General features: G+C 35.5%; 1 protein-coding gene and 1 non-coding gene across 9 annotated transcripts in view; one reads left to right on the top strand and one right to left on the bottom strand.

The window, feature by feature from the left end:
- The window catches only part of SSBP2 (single stranded DNA binding protein 2), a 342,830-nt gene that overhangs the window by 226,415 nt on the left and 98,414 nt on the right, over positions 1-18,001 (bottom strand). For 5 of the 8 annotated variants that reach the window (XM_003920795.4, XM_010340775.3, XM_010340761.3 and 2 more), the window contains exons 2-3: positions 15,305-15,377; positions 2,160-2,221 (exon numbers count right to left, since the gene is read on the bottom strand). In XM_003920795.4, coding sequence (XP_003920844.1) covers positions 2,160-2,221; positions 15,305-15,377 — 135 coding nt within the window. Of the gene's footprint in view, positions 1-2,159; positions 2,222-3,684; positions 3,727-8,101; positions 8,577-15,304; positions 15,378-18,001 lie in introns of all 8 variants that reach the window. The other 3 variants (XM_074384233.1, XM_074384232.1, XM_074384234.1) reach the window with 2 other exon arrangements.
- On the top strand, positions 6,518-6,624 carry LOC120365608 (U6 spliceosomal RNA). The gene has a single exon (XR_005580505.1). It is a non-coding gene; the product is annotated as a U6 spliceosomal RNA (small nuclear RNA).

The raw sequence follows: 18,001 nt of genomic DNA, 5'->3' as shown, positions 1-18,001 counted from the left end.
GTAGGGAGACCAAGCTGCACCCTGACCACCTTGGGCACATGTTCTCAGGACCTCCCAAGGGCTGTGTCAAGAGCCAAGGTCACTTATATTTGGCTCAGAAAAAATCTTTTCAAATATTTTACAGAGTTCTACTCTTTTCTTTGACAAGATGTAAATAAACAGTATTATTCTCCTGCTTAAAAACTTAACTGCATTGTATTGTCTTTATAATTAAATTCAAATTTACAGTTTACAAATCCAGCCTCATCCCTAACCACTCTATCACCTCAATTTCCAACAATGAATTTCTTTCTTTTCTTCCCACATGCTATACTCTCTCTGCCTTTCACCTCTAGGTCTTCGCACATGGTATGGTTGATCCAGAACATTCCCCTTCTCTATCTCTCCATGCCTTTCTGGCCAACTCTTATATCTACTTAATGCCTTGGCTCAGGTATCTGCTCTTCCAGGTGAAATGTATTTGGCATGTGTCTACAGAGGACTCCGCATATACCCTTAAAATACTTCTTTCTTACTGATTACTTTGTTACTTGTTTTCCTCACAGACTGTTATCAACAAGAGGGTAGGGATGTGTGTCTGTTTTATTCACTGGTGTGTCCATAGTATCAAGCATAGTACCTGGCCCATACAAGGCACTCAGTATTTGTTGAGAGAATGAAATAAACTTTACTAGGTTTGCATGGAGAAACATGCTCAAAGCCTATATTAATAAATGAAACTTTAAAAGATACCACTACCACACGGTAGAAACACAAAGAAATATAAGAAATATAAAGGTATGAAAGTTACTTCTTTGCTGCCCCCCAAAAAAATTCATTTGATTAGTTGAGTATTTTTTGAGCATTGTATCAAGTAACTGTTTCTCATAAATATGCTTTTCCAGCACAAGAAAATGAAGATAAACTTATTTCACTAACTGCTTATTTGTAACTTATTCCCTCTTGTTCTTGTGAGTTTTAAGTTTGATGAGTAGCTGTTATTTTAGAACAAGACTGACCTATTACATAGAAGATGCCAATCAGATTATTATCTCCCATTCCCAATCTCCCCAAGAGGATAAGTGAGGGTTTGGAGAAGCTATAATGGCACGCCAGCACTTATAATTACCTATTCAGTGGCCTAGCATTGACAACTTGATAGTCCACTTTATAGAAAGCAATCTTATAACTAGCTCAGCAATCAGGAGCCAAGAAAAAGTGTCAACCTCATCGGCCACTTCAGTATGAGAAAATAATCTGCTATGAATAAATTGTTTTGTTTTGTTTTGTTTTTTTGAGATGGAGTTTCGCTCTTGTTGCCCAGACTGAAGTGCAATGGCCCGGCCTTGGCTCACTGCAATATCTGCCTCCCAGGTTCAAGAAATTATCCTGCTGTAGCCTCCCAAGTTGCTGGGATTATAGGCATGGGCCACCACGCCTGGCTAATTTTTGTGTTTTCAGGAGAGACAGGGTTTTATCATGTTGGTTGGGCTGGTCTCAAACTCCTGACCTCAAGTGATCCACCCGCCTTGGCCTCCCAAAGTGCTAGGATTAAAGGCATTAGCTACCGTGCCCAACCCTCTCCCAAATTCGTAAGTTGAAATGAAGGGTTGAGTTTTTAAATAAATTCCTGATTTGAGGGGGTGGGCATCACCAATGTGATGGTATCTGGAGATGGGGTCTTTGGGAAATACTTAGGTGTAGAAAGATCATGAAAATAGAACCCTCATGATGGAACTAGTTCTCATAAAAAAAGACACAAACAGCTTGCTCTCCCCAATACATAAGGACACAGTGAGATGGTGTCTGTCTACAAGTCAGGAAGACAGCCCTTACCAGAAATTGATCATGCTAGTTTGTACCTCTAGACTCTAGAATTGTGGAAAATATGCTTCTGTTGTTTAAGCCATCTATTCTATGGCATTTTGTTATGGCATCCCAAGTCATTATAGAATCATACTTACAGCGGGAGATTCCACACACTGGTTCCAATTCCAGTTGGACTCAATACTAGTATATTTAAGTTAAATTATACTACTGCTGATTTTAAAGGGGTTTTTTAAAGTGCTACCTTCTAGAAAATTTTAGAAAATGTAAAAATAAAAAGGAAGCATGAAATCATAAACAGGCCTACTGAAATGCATCATCAAGCCAGTAAAAATGGAATAAAGGATACTTACCACCACCAAGAATGTAAGAATCCTGGTGGTTCCCCCAATGTGATGTTTTTTTCCCATCTTATCTAAAATGAATAAAAGAGATATTAAATACTTTCCTAATAATACTTTTCCCCACACATATACAAAGTAATAATACTTCCATTTAAAATACTAGGGTAAAAATATTTGAATTTTTCATCAATCTCATAGTATTCTTTACCCACGTTTTACAAGTACTCATTTTACATCGTAATTTGTTGACTGGATTAGTCTCAGAGAGATGTCACCATTATTTTCCTGAATTTGCTTCATACTGTGACAGTTATAAATTCTAGTCTTTCAGTTTCAAATCCATCTTTTTGTGGTCTTTCAGATGCTGAAACTGGGGATCCATACACTACCTTTGTCCTTCATTAAATCGCTTCCTGTTAGGTCCCATAAACTAAGAGAGGCTCTAGAAGGAGACTGGAAGTAAGAGAGGAGAATGGATATGCTTCTTGTTAGCTTGCTACTCCTGTCAGGGTGACCCCAGCAAACAGTTTATTCAGTGATAATAGCTGTGACAATAGCTGGTTCCATTCTAGCTTTATCCCACACAACCAGAACTCGTCCCTTCATGCCCCTCAGAAGTCCCTTCATGCCCCAGCACAGCTGTGCAATACCTCTCTTCAGAGGTTAAAGGCAAATGTGAGCTCTTCCAGTAACAGCAGTCCCACAGCACCCTATCCTTAGAGGTCTAAGATTCAGCTCTCTGAGGTTCCTCCTCCAATATTTTTGATAACCACAAGCTCAAGCTCTTTTGGTGCCTCAGCCCTAGTGATTGCTCCCTGCATTTACTGATTTTATGTAACTTCTGTGTGCTGTTGTTGCTTTCTTTCAAACCTATTTAGCTATTTCCCCATATTACATTCCCTGTTGAAATAGTGTGCTTTCAATCAGTGTGGCTGTATTCTGATTAATACAGCATTTCAAATGCCTTCTCACAAGGTAAAAATATTAAAAATATCTCCATTTTAAGAAGAACGGGATATGGGCATAAACTTTAACTGCTACATATTAGCTGTGTGAAGTTGAGAGAGTTGCTTAAGTCTTCTGTGCCTCGGTTTCCCCAACTACAAAATGGGGTTAATTATAGTCACCTCTCTCACAAAGTTGTTATGAGGAATAAACTAGTTAGTACATGAAAATCACTTAAAAGAGTAACTGATGGGCCAGGCATGGTGGGGAGCACCTGTAATCCCAGCTACGCTGGAAACTGAGGCAGGAGAGTCACTTGAACCTGGGAGGTGGAGGTTGCAGTGAGCAGAGATCATGCCACTGCTCTCTGGCCTGACATAGCAAGACTCTTCTCGGAAAAAAAACAGTAACTGACCTGCAGTAAGTGCCTGGTAACTGTTAGGTGCTATTTTTTTTTTTTCCTTTACCTAGGAGGCTATCCCTATAAAAATTTATTACATCATCATTGTCACCGGAACTCACAAAATTCCAGTGATATTCCATATAAAAATATTCAAAGTATTTAGGGTTGTGCCAAATTTTAACTTACTAATCAGGATAGTTTTCATCTTGCTGGAAACCATACATGTAACTAGGCGAAAAAAAAAAACAATCAGAGTTGGAATTAAGGAACAATTGTCTATGCTTCTAGCATAAATTGAAAAAAGTAAAAATGAATCATTTAAACAGAAAATTAAGCTTCTATTTATTTTAAATCATTTCAGAATTAGTGTCCTGTCACACTGAGTTATCATGTATACCAAATTCAGCTGACCATTAGAGTCTCATTTTAAAGATAACTCAGTTTTTGAGTTTTTTTTCTTTTCTTTCTTGCTGTTTCTTTTGTTTAATCAGAAGGTATCTCAGGATCTTAAGGTACATCAAAATCACGATTATTACCATAATATGAACACATCCTTTATCAACACTGACCCAGAAACTTGCAAGAGATTAGGCTTAATATGTTGACTTCAAATTATACCTTAAGGGTTAGGTTTTAAATAAATTCTTGATTTGAAGGGGTGGGCATAAGAAGAAATAAGTGTTTCATAAAACGAGAGTTTTAAAAAGATGCTGATATTAACTTTCTAATTGTTTACATTTCTGCTAAGTTAGAGTTTACTATAATAAAATTTTAAAACAAGATCAGTATCTCTAAAAGTGTAAAAGATCTAACTAAATATTTTTGGATCGGTGTCTGGATGAGTATTCATACTTTTTTAAGCACTGCATAGCAGTAAACACAAAAGACAGAAATCCCTTCCTTCAGGGAGATTACACCTTAGTAAGGAAGAAAGACCATGAACAAAGAAACAAACAAAAAAAGTAAATTGTGTTTATATGAGAAGGTGACAAATGCAGTGAAGGAAAACTAAGCAGAGAAGGGGAATAGAAAGAGCAGGAAAACGGTGAAGTGGATTTACAATTTTAAATAAGGATATCCAGAAAGACCTCAAAAAAAAAAAAAAAAAAAAAACCAAAAAAAACTATGTTTAATTATATGCCTTAGTTTTTTAGTTTAAATAACAAAATTATGTAACACTACCCCAATCAGTAAAATATGCCCAGCACCCTTAACACTACTAAGAAGTGAACAACTGTAATTACAGATTTCAAAAAAATTCAAAGAATTCTTTCCATCATTTACTATCTAAGAAGTTAGGAATTCTTATCCCAAAAGGGCTTTTTAAAAGTTTTAAAACAGGAACTCAGAAAGTGATCCTAAATGTAGAAATAACCAAAATTCCTCTTTAATGAAAAGATTAAAAACATTAAGTGCCATTGAAATCACCAAAATTGGTTGCATTTTAGAGTTCTCAAGTATATTAAGTATAAATATATGGGAACCTTGAAGTAAAACAAGTAATTTGTTCTCATAAAATAAGTTTTCTGAAGATTAGAAATGTGGCCAGGCATAGTGGCTCACACCTGTAATCCCAGCACTCTGGGAGGCAAAGGCAGGTGGATGACTTGAGGTCAGGAGTTCAAGACCAGCCTGGCCAGCATGGTGAAACCCCATCTCTACTAAAAATACAAAAATTAGCCAGGCATGGTGGCATGTACCTGTAATCCTAGCTACTTAGGAGGCTGAGGGAGAAGAATCACTCAACCCCGGGAGGCAGAGATTGCAGTGAGCCAAGATCACACCACTGCACTCCAGCCTGGGCAACAAAGTGAGACTCCATCTCAAAAAAAAAAAAAAAAAAAAAAAGAAAGAAAGAAATGTAACAGCCATTTTTAAGAGCTAAAAGGAAAAATTCCAGGAAATAATCAACTTGAAGTTAGAAAAACTACATATGAACAATAAACCAGAACACGTCATAAATGTAAGCCGAATCCTAATTTTAATTATCCTAAATGGTAAAACAAATAATGCGTATATCTATGCCACCTTTTATCTGATAATTTCAGTTCATTAACATTTTATTTTGGTTCATAAAAAATAAGAAATAGTACTTAATGAGACTTATGAGAGGCAAAACTCTGATGTCCTGCTAAAATTACAATTTAGTCAAAAACCTATGTCTCATCCATCTCTCAATATTTTCTCTTACCACTTTTTCACTAGTTGATATCCTCTTGAAAGAACACAAGAATAAACCCTCACCAGTGTAGCCAGATACACTAATATTCCTAATCACTAGAACCATGCTAATCATATGACCCGCAAATTTTTCAAAGTATTGTCCTTATGTTTCATCTCAGTTCATTGTGACTTTACATAATATGACTGTGAAATAAAGCGGATTTTACTATACTCAGTTAAAAGAAGAATCTGACATAACTTATGGTTTCAATGCTAGGGTGTGCTGGAGGTAGGATTAATTAGACTCCCAGTCTATGAAACCAACTTCACCTCACCCTTCCTAAGCAGCCTCCCATCACGCACTTCCACAACTTCCCAGCCAATCTCCAGCTATACTGGGAGATAAAGTACTACAGGAAACTAACTATATGGCTTATATTTGATATGATCTTTTATGAGAAGAAGCCTGAGGTAATACATTTATATTTTAAACAGTTTTACATCTTATTATTCCTCAGAGAAACTAAAAAAGCACCACATATATCATCATTTTATCCTCACAACACTTTTTACTACATAGTATCCATCTTTCCCTCCTTAAATTTCAAGTCTGTGCCAGAAGCAGGTAAAACTTCAGTACATCATACTGAAGTTAACATAAAATCCATCCTTTTAAAGTTACTGAATGAACCACACTTAAAGCTATGTTTTAGGTATGTCCACAGAAGAAATGGCCTATGTTTACATAGCAAATATTGCTAAGTCCAAATGGATCACTATTCTAGATACTACCTGTTTATGGAAAGCATCAAATAGTGCTCAAGAAGAGCCAAAATAGAATCCTTGTAAAAAACTAGTGCTCGCTTCGGCAGCACATATGCTAAAACTGGAACGATACAGAGAAGATTAGCATGGCCCCTGCGCAAGAATGACACGCAAATTCGTGAAGCGTTCCATATTAAAAAACAAACAAACAAACAAACAAAAAAACTAAACCACATTCATTGTAGCATTGCTAGAAAAAAAATGAAAATTAGAAACAACTGAGAAACGCTAGTAGTGATTGTAAAATAAATCTTGATACTTACATACTACAGAAGAGTGTGCTATCATTAAAAAGAATACAGCTACTTGGAAAGAGAACCAAGCTCTACTAGTTTTTCAAGATGGAAATTTGTACAGTTGGAGAATATTATGTATAGCATAAAACCTTTCTGCTTGGAAAAAGACAGTATACATACATACATATGTGTGCCTGTAGGCATGTGTGTGTGTGTTTATAAAAATCACATCAAATGATTTAAAAATCACTATTATCTGGAAAAGGGAAAAAGAGGACTTTCATTTTAAATTATATTCTATGTAGTTTAATTTCGTTTTTTAGCAAATATGAATTAATGATAGACAGTGTTGTGGAATGGCCAGAAAATATTCCTAAATGTCAGCAGTCATGTTAAAAACAAATTTTCTGCTGTTTCTGAAGAGGTATTTTCTGTTGTATTGAGTTTCTTGGGCTTCAGGCTTATTTAGGTTTTGGGTGGCATCTTTGCAACGTTTGCTCTTTATTCTGTTTTTTCTTCTGCAGTTATGCCGGAATAAATGTGTATTTCCCTAGTACTAAGGCTTTTTGCTGCTTAATTATCTACCTTGCTTCCTTCTGTCATTTGACCAGCTAGGTGCTATATTCCTATATTCTCCTGTAACTTTCATGTAAATTTCAAGGCTTATCTATGAATATATTTTTATCATATGATCTAACTTTTTCAGTATTTCTTCATAAATGTAAAACAAACATTGAATCATGAACAAAAGGTTTATCAATAGGGATAAGACATGCCTTATGGTTTAATTATAAAATATATACTATCTGATGGGGACTGGAAATACCTAAATGTCTATCAGTAGAGGGCTGGTGAACTATATCATGGCACATTTCATAGAATAAAATATGCTACAACCATAAAAAGAGAATTACGGCATTTCATGAAACAATATAACACAATTTCCAAAATCTAACAAGTGAAACAAAAAATAAAGCACAGAATGGTAGATAACATTTGTACAAAAAAGAAAAAATGTTATAGATATACATACATAAATGTATATAAGTACTCTCTCTCTCTCTCTCTCTCTCTCGTTTAATTTTTCATTCTTATTTGTTGCTGGCAAGGTATACTGGTCATTTACCTATTATCTCTCAGCCCTACACCCACCCGTCTATACTCCATTCTATACTTAGGGGTGGGATTCTGAAAATTACGTTTCCTAGCTTCCTTGCCATTTGGCTTCCTGTTAAGTTCTGCCATCAGGAGACACTAGAAGGAGATTTAAAAAAACAAAAACAAACAAACAAACAAACAAAAACAGCAAAAAGAGAAGCTTCCTGCCTCTGGCTGGAAAAGTGAAGCAGGGGTAGAACAATTCTGGATGCCAGCAGTACCTTTTTTGGGGTTCTAGTCTTGTCAATGTGGGACCTCTTCAGCAGATCCAGACCCACTTCCACAGCACCTCCAACAACGCAGCAGCAGGTTTGAAGGTCATGGGCTCCAAACTTTTCAGGGTACCCATAAATCCTTCGTAATTTTTAATTTAAACCAATAACCAAAAAAAAATTTTTTTTTTTTTTTTTTTTTTTTGAGATGGAGTCTTGCTCTGTCGCCAGGCTGGAGTGCAGTGGCGTGATCTTGGCTCACTGCAACTTCTGTCTTCCAGGTTCAAGCAATTCCCCTGCCTCAGCTTCCTGAGTAGCTGGGACTACAGGCATGTACCACCACACTTGGCTGATTTTTTTGTATTTTAGTAGAAACGGGGTTTCACCATGGTCAGGATGGTCTTGATCGCCTGTCCTCGTGATCTGCCCGACTCGGCCTCCAAAAGCACTAGGACTACAGGTGTGAGCCACAGTGCCCAGTCCTCTAAAAACAATTTTTAATACCGTAAAATAACACTAATTCCTGTCTTAAGAAAATAACCTGTATAACTATGTATAAGTTTGTTTTTAAATTCCTGAGACGTCTAATTTAGATAAAAGCTACTGTTCCCACTAATTTTCTAAAATCTCTTGTACATCTGTACACTAAACTAAATATTTAAAAAAATTGAAATTGAAGTAAAAATTTTTACATTTTAATGCAAAAAAAAATTAAAGGCAATAGATGTTTAACAGGAAGAAAAAGCTGACTATACTTTGAAGCAGATAATCTAAAACTGTGCTGTTCAACATGATACCCAATAGTCACACGTGGCTATTTCAGTTTAAAATTAACTGAATGTTGCTCGGGGCTGCACTAGCCATATTTAAAGTGCTCAGTTTTCGCAAGATGGTGCCAAAAGCGAAGAAGGAAGCTCCTGCCCCTTCTAAAGCTGAAGCCAAAGCGAAGGCTTTAAAGCCAAGAAGGCAGTGTTGAAAGATGTCCACAGCCACAAAAAAAAAAAAAAAAAAAAAGAAGACCCGCACGTCACCCACCTTCCGGCGGCCCAAGACACTGCGACTAAATATAGGTATATCTTTTCACCATAAAAAAAATAAATAAAGTGCTCAATAGTGACACATAACTAGCAGCTACCTTATTAGACAACAAAGATTAGAGACCATTTCCATAATCACAAAAAGTTTCATTGAACAGTGCTGCTTTCTTTTAGAAGGAAGAAGTCTTCCTAAAGAGGACTACCTTTTATTGGGAAAACTCCTTAATGGATCGTTTCTATTTTTGTTTTTATTGTTTGATGCAAAAAGACAGAGGCCCCTAGGAATGGTGCGAAAGGAAGAATGCAGAGAGGAAAACAAATACTTGACATTCTATGTAATAAGAATTTAGGAAGTTGCTAATGGTCTCTTGGGAAGACGTTTGGGGGTCTGGAAGGATTCAGAAAAGGAAAAATGAGAGAGGTTACGAGAAGTCAACAAGATAGAAGGCAAAGGCATGCTGAGGAAAACAGCTAGTGAAAAATTCCCTGTGGCAAGGAGACCAAATAATTTAAGGTAACCTATGCCTAATATTCAATTTAATGTTGGTGCCGATATTGTACAATGCTTAATCTTTTTGGTTATCCCTCAACCTTAAGTAAGACTCTCATACAAAAGAGCAATGAGTTAGTAGGCCTCTCAAGCCATGAGAAAAACAGAACACTTCAGATACAAAAAAGGGATCGCTCATAAGAGGGAGAATCAGAGTGGGGCTACAATCACTCAACAGGAGCAAGAAATTACAGCACAAAAACCCTAAGCACCCAATAAAGGCTCACAGATACCAGAGAAGACTTGTGATAACCTACATATTAGGGATTAGAGCTGGAGCCATTTTGATAGAAAGGGTAATAACAGACAGTAGGATTATGGGCCATCCAAGTGACAGACACTTGGAACACACATGTACGCATCAGGCCTATGTTTATGCCTCTATTTTTTTTTTAAATAAGAAACTATAGAAGATAGAAAAAAGTTGGCCAAGATTTTAAAAGACAACACTTTTGAGCATTTACTATAAACCAGGCACTATTATAAGCAATGTAATACATATACTAACTCATTTAAACCACAGCATAATTAAGGTACTATTATAATTATCATCATTTTGTAACTAGGAAACTGAGAAAGTAAATAAAATATAGAACATAACTTATACCCAGGATATCTGGCCCAAAGCAAATTGCTTTTACCTCCTGTACTGTATTGCCTCAAAATCAAAGTTCAAGAGACTGGTTAGGAAATACTAATTAATATTTTCTCTCTTCATATAGGTAAAAGACAAACGGTGAGAATAGAATTTTGGAGTCTATGATGCTCAATAATTTAGCAATCCTAATAAAATCTGAAGAAGGAATCCCTTAGATGTTTTTAAACCTCTATTTCAGGCTAACTTGTTCTTAAACCTCTATTTCAGACTAACTTATGACAAGGGCTAGTTATAAACAATGCAAAAATTTTAAGAAAGGGAAAAAAATCTAGAATCTTTACAAAACTCTAATTCTTAATTTCATTTGTTAAGGATATTGAGCCTCATTCTGAGACATGAATACCATGCAAAACTTTAAGGAAGATCAGCTATTATCTTTTTATAATGAAGTGATATAACCAGAAAAAGGATAGCTTTTAATGAATGTAAAGTAACAAAAGTTAATGTAGAATTGGAAAGAAGATTCCTTAGCATTCTGTTTGTAATTATTAAATGTTGAAAAATAACAAAGATAAAGCAGAGAAAGGGCTTTGTATTGAGAATATTTCTAAATAATATTCCATTTTCTCCCCTTAAAATGAAAAGCCACATAAACTATATCTTTTGGATTCTAGTAGTGGTTTAAAATCTATCATGAATCAGAGGCCACACTGAGTTAGTTGGCACAAACTATTTAGAGAAATGTTTTGATTTCTATTGTTAGGCATTTTTTCATCTAATTAAGAAAAAAATGACTGGGTTAATAAGTGTACTCCACTTTTCTGACTGATAACAAAACCCATCAAGAACAGTATAATTTCTGATAGCCCAGGTCAAGGGCATTTTTAGAAAATCAAGATTGGGCAGCTGAGATACACATCTTGCTTGTTCAGATGATGCCTGGAGTTCCAGCTGGCCTTCTCACAACTTCACCCAAAAGAACAAGCCTATACTAACGACAGAAGTGACCCAGCACAGTAAAACCTGATTGAGAAGAGCTCATTAACATCACGGTCATTTGTAGCCTCATCCATCCTGAGGGGGAATGTCAAATTTGGAAAAAGTGGTCTACTTTGTCTTGAACCAGGGTGAGAACATTGAATAATGTTATAATTGATAATAATTGGTACCATTTCAATCATTTCCTTTTTATTATAATAACCAACTCAAATAAGTTGGTCTCCCTATTTTACATTCCTGTAAAACTATTTTGATTTAGGTAAAAACCTGGGGGTAAACTAGAAAGGATTTCTAGTCTTCAGGTAAGACTGTTTTCTTACTACTCAGACTACTTAAGAAGTCATTCTAAATAAGCAGCCTTAATTAAGTTTTCCACCTGAGTCAAGAGAAACTCAAAGAGAAAGCAACCCTAAACAGGCTACAGAGCTCTAAAATATTACATTCTCCTTTTTTTACCATCCATGGAGAGGGGGAAAAGGCATCAAGACAGCAGAGTACAAACCTAATGATGTCATTTTCTTTTTTTAACTTTAGAACCTTCAAAGGCTCCCTTTTGCCAAAGATAAAATCCAACTTCCTGGCATGTATGCAAAAGTATTCATGCACAGGTTCCTGTAGAATATACTGTCAGCTTAGACGAAACCCTGGGAAAACCTTTCTAGGAAAAGCTCTTTCTAAGGTAGAGAGGGGAGGAGAGTTTAGGCAGATGGAATATGCCATTGAGTAAATAGCCCAGGTGACAGAGGCCCCATGGTATACAGGAAAACCAAGCAGCTAGATACTGTGGAACATAAAATGTGAGGGAAGAAATAGCAAACTATTGTAATTTAACCAAATGAAATTATCAAGAACTCTAGGATATATTCGGCAATGGCTTATCACAAATCTATCTCCAGACTTCCATCTTTTAAGTTCGGATAATTTAAGAGAATGTACTTTCTCTTTCCTTTATTTTTAATAACTGTGCAAATAACATGTATTCCTTGTTTAAAAGAATTCTACAACTAAGAATAAAATCCCTTTGATCCCTTTAATACCCCCATTCCCAGAAACAACTAGTATGGCATGTATATTCATTCAGAATTTTTACTATACTTTACATTCATAAATATGTACCCACAAAAATATACAGCATTACTTTATGATCTGGGGTTTCCAGATACACGGCATAATTTGGCTTCCTTCTTTTACTAGACAATGTTTTGGAAGTCTATCTCCATTAAGTCCAAATAGATCTAACTTATTATTTTACATTATGAAAAACTTACAGCTCAATTAATTTAGCCATTACCCTACATTGGTTATTCAGGTATTGAAAAATGCATTTTTACAGTGCCTTTCAGAGTTTGGCAACCTAGAAAGTAAAGAACAGTTCTGAAAATCACATGCACTCATCTCCAAAGTCCAGAAATAATGTGTCTTCTTGGTGATAACAGTTTGTTTTCAGTTTAACTGACACCTCTTTTGAAAGTGACAGAGACTAATAATTCAGAGAAAACCTCAAGTTTTGTATTCAAAATGCAGCCAGAGAAAATAAAATATTGATAAATGCTTGTCAATATGTGTGAATTTCTTCTGAAAGTCTAATTTCATTTCCACCAAATAGTCCTAGAAATTCTATATATACATTTTCCACTGAGCACAAAGCCTAGGAGTCTAGTATCTAGTTATTTGCTCAAGCCACATAATCCATTTGAATCCAAATACCTGAAATTCCTTGAATAAGTTAGCAACAGTTTTCTTTTTAGATGAGGTTTAATAATCACTGTATCTAATATCTTATAATTTTGATAAGAAAATAAAGTTTTGGGAACCCCCGAGGATTAAGCAAAGTGAGCCAATTTGAAATGGTCCTTGATACAAGGAAAGAGATCATTAAATCCTTCCATTAAGTTCCTACTGCAATAAAACAAAAATTTAAAATTTCCACAGTCCACTATAGATTCTTTCAAATACTCTGAAAGTTGACAGTGGTTAAGTATACAAAAAGACATCCTTTTTGCAATCTCAATCACTTCTATAATATCAGTGAAAGTGACTTAGAAAGGTCACAGCCCTAAGTCTTCTAATTAATTATTTAATTAAACATAGATAAAACACATTTTTGTTTTGATTTGAATAAACTTTTGAAATCAAAATTTTATTATACTGCATATATTCCTTCTATAGTAAAACAAGTAAGTTCTTACATGTTCTGGCCAAACCTCTAAAATTCCTTATCTGCAAATAAGCCCTATAAATTTATATATACTAATTAATTAGAAATAAGACTGGGGGTTGTGTGTGTTTGTTTACTTTTGAGGAGCAGCTGAATCTCAAGAAGGCTATACTTCAGGCAGGGAACTACTGGCAATGAGTTGTCTATAGTGCTCCTGATGTGCTGGGGACCAAACTGGTGAGATCACCAGAGATGATATAATTTCAAGCGGCACTGTCCAACAGAAATACAAACATGTGCCACAAATAAGAGCCACATGTAGAATTTAAATTTTTTTTATTTTGTAATTTTTATGGGTACATAGTAGTACATATATTTATGGGGTACATATTTTGATACAGGAATATAATGTGCTATCATCTAATTTAAAGCTTTTAATAGCCACATTTAAAAAGAAAAGGTAAAATTAATTTTGGTAATATATTTTATTTTACCTAATATAGGCAAAATATCACTGCAATGACCAAAATTTTGAAATTATTAATGATATTTTATATGCTTTTGTTCACACTGTCTTCAAAATCCAGTGTGTACTTCACACATATAGCACTTCTTATTTCAAATGCTCAAAAATCCATATATGGCTAGTGTTTATCACATTAGACAGCACAGATATAGAGGAAAAACCAAAACATTGGAATTCACATAGACCTGAGTCTGAATTCTAGTTTCATACTAACTAAGCTGTGTGACCATGAACCAGCTATATAAACACTTTGAGCCGTGTTGTTCTCATCAGTAAAACAGAAATAATATAACTTGCTTTGCAAATTTCTTATAAGAATCAGAGATAATATATGTAAAATACCTTGGCAGATTGTGTGCCTGGCACATAACAGAGCTCAATAAAATCCTCATCATCCTCATAGACAGGAGAAAAAGAAGCACCATTGTAAGAAAAGTCAAATCCCAATCAACCTAGGTGCCTATCAGTGGTAGATTAGAGGAAGATGGGGTACATATAGACCATGGAATACTACACAGACTAAAAAAGAATGAAATCATGTCTTTTTGAGCAAGATGGAACAAGCTGGAGGCCATAATACTAAACAAATTAACACAGGGACAGAAAATCAAATACTGCACATTCTCACTTCTAAGTGGGAGCTAAACATTGAGCACACATGGACATGAACATGAGAACACTAGACACTACAGACTAGAGGTGAGAGGGAGGGAGGGGAGTATGGATGGCAAACTACCTATTGGCTGCTATGCTTACTACCTGATGAGATGATCTATACCCCAAACCTCAGCAGCACATTATATGCCCATGTAACAAACCTGCACATGTACCCCCTTATCTGAAATAAAAGTTGAAATTTTTTAAAGAAAGAAAGAAAGTGAAGGTGGAGAAGAGAAAGAGAAGAACTTGAAATAAGGTTATCAAAATGTTTTCTAACTAAAATCAATCAGCTATTATCCATACAAAAGAAAAACAAACAAAACCCACATTTTCCAAAATTATGATATTGTCAGAACTAGAAATATGGTGGAGGGTTTATAACTCTCACAAATTTTTTAAAGCAAATTTTTAAAATTTGCTTTCTTGATTATTGTTGCCATGCTACTATTACTTTCCATTTCTAAAAGGAGAAAATGGCTGGAAAGTTGACTAGGTTTAGTGGCACAGAAGTGACATTTGGGGATAAAAATGTTTATATATAATCTACTTATACTATGTATACTGAAAATTGAGAATTAACTATATAATACGTAACAATAAAACTTTTTCAAATAATTGTTATAGTATGTTTTTCATTCATTTATATAAGACCAAAATGCAAGACAGAAAATATATACAACATACCTCTGATAAAAATGTTTGGGCTGATTTCTGAGCTCCTACATGGAGCAGATATTCATATACGTAGAGTGCTAACCTGGAAAACAAATAAAATATTTATTGAGAAGAAGAATATTAAAATTCATTCTTTAAATAATGCACATATTGGCCAGGCACGGTGGCTCATGCCTGTAATCCTAGCACTTTGGAAGGCTGAGATGGGTGGATCACAAGGTCAGGAGTTCAAGAACAGCCTGGCCAACACGGTGAAACCCCGTCTCTACTAAAAACACAAAAATTAGCTGGGTGTGGTGGCGGGAGCCTGTAATCCCTCCCACTTGGGAGGCTGAGGCAGGAGAATTGTTTGAACCCAGAGGCAGAAGCTGCAGTGAGCCAAGATGGTGCCACTGCACTACAGACTGGGTGACAGGGTAAGACTCCATCTCAAAAAAAAAAAAAAAAATGCATATATCTTCTTTCCATTGTTGAAATATTTTACACACTAACAGTGACCAAAAATAAATCCTTCCCATACCATTTCAATAGGAATTATTAATAATACATGTATGTTCAGAAAGAACTTAAACTAATTAAAAATAGCACATGAAGAAAAAGACAAATGTATCTTTTCTTGATAAGAAATATATAGAGATTTTTTTCTTGAATCATCTCACTTATCAGCTCATTCCCTTTGCTATATCTACTATTAACAATCTCTAAATTCCATTTGAAGGCATAATTACCTTTCATTAGTAAAAGAAATAAGTTAGTGGACTTTCCCAACACTTTATGTCTGTCCTTCAATCTGTTTGGCGAATGTTAAATTCTAGTTGTTTGTAGAACCATAAGCCAAAACCTGTGTTGAATATCCATTTTAATATTTGCTCAGCAATTTCTCCTTATTTTTTAGATTTATTAAACCGGTAATACTTTAGTTTATAAGGCATTCAAATTCACAGCAAACTACAGCATTATGTAAACTTTAAAGATATCAGATCATATTAAACATATGGGAGCTTACAGTTCAAAGGTTAACAAAATTATGTATACATTTATAGCTCAGATATAGAATACTGAATGTGTTGTATACACAAACTACTCTCATTATCTTGTGGATTCAGAATTTTTAGGCTACACCATGTGGCTCAATTTCAGTTGAGCTGTTAACAAAATATTATTCATAAACCCAAATTAGTCTGAGGCAGTATTTTTAATGATATCTTGGACCAATGCCCAGATAGCTCACAACAGTTCAGTTTCTACTACACTATATTTACCAATATTGAGCCAGGTTTACAGTAAACAATACAATGTAACAATAACCACAATTCTGTATAGTTGTACTACTTCTCTTGCCAAGCAAATTTTTGACTGTTAAAGATTGATGGCACTTACAAAAATGAGTATTTTCTTTATTTTCATAAAAACATATGCATCTGTCATGAAAAGACAAAGTGTGTACAAATTTAATTGCTCTGTCCATTTAATTATTTCCCCATTCCAAAGTTGCCAAATACTTGAAATGAGAGTTATTCTGTAGCTACTAAGCACCTTGAGAGAGTAGACTTGTTAAAGTTACTCACAACTGACAGTGAGGATGAATCTAATTTGGAAACATCTCCTAACATATTCAAACTGAATGACACTTCCTAGATCAGTGCATCTCAACTCTTTTTCCTACCCTAACACAACAAGGGATCTAGCAGGCTCCTTTCAGTAGCAGCATCTCCCTGTGTAAGTGTGGCTTATCACCCAAAGTACATCAAAAGGGATACAAGAAATTGGAGTATTTCTGTAGTTTCAAACAAGCAATCCTGCTGGTGATTCTTACCACACATTCTTCAAACACATACCCCATACCTTGTTCCCTCCTCTAGTCACACTCAACTCTACCACATGATTCAGTGCCCATGATGGCAAATTTTGTCTTGGAAAACAAGAATATTTGTAAAAACTTCTTGGATAGACTGTGGAGCCTCAAAATTCCCTGCCAGTGGCAGTCCTGTCCTACTGCCTGAGCAAAACATAGCCTCAAATAACTTCCTGTGGCTTACAAACCTTGGGCCTAGAGCCAAACCAGTTGTCAGGAAAGCAATCCTGGGCTAAGTAAAAGGCTGAACAATAAAGGTGGTCCACCAAGTTTGGGGAGTTTCGAAGTGAGAGGCACAGTGAATGAAACAGGGACACCATGACGGGCCTGGTAGGGAGGGAACACATCTCAGAACGGTAAAGGCCAGAGTACATCTGTGGCTGTGTCCTTTCAATAAACCCCATTCCTTTAAGATAAGAGTTACTTCCTTGTAATGTCTTCTTTTTCATATTAATGGGGGTAATATATTTCTTCTAAGTTTTCCTTACCTAAGTAACAAAACGGATACCTCTTTACAAGTAAAATTAAAAGTGATAGTTCCCACCTTCTCTCTAAGTCTAAAACAGTGATTCAAAAAAATGTATTGGAAGGGACTAAGAAAAATACGGGATAAGGGTTTCTACTGGAGATTCTCAAGTATCTTCCAAGGGTGTGAGCCCATCCTCCTACCATTAGAATCTGTGCTGTAGCAGCTCATCACCAAGAGGGTGATGAAGTGGGACTAGGCTGAGAAAACCTCTCTATAATGCTACCTCATATATTCGTGTTTTGCAATCTCCTTTGAACAAAATTAATGCTTCTCAGGCAATCAGAATCTATGTTCCAAAAAGAGTGTTAGGGAGCACGGGTGA

Source organism: Saimiri boliviensis, chromosome 1 (genome assembly GCF_048565385.1).
Source record: "Saimiri boliviensis isolate mSaiBol1 chromosome 1, mSaiBol1.pri, whole genome shotgun sequence".
Taxonomy (NCBI): domain Eukaryota; kingdom Metazoa; phylum Chordata; class Mammalia; order Primates; family Cebidae; genus Saimiri; species Saimiri boliviensis.
Note: the sequence above shows the minus strand (reverse complement) of the source record. Positions and strands in the feature narration are given on the sequence as shown.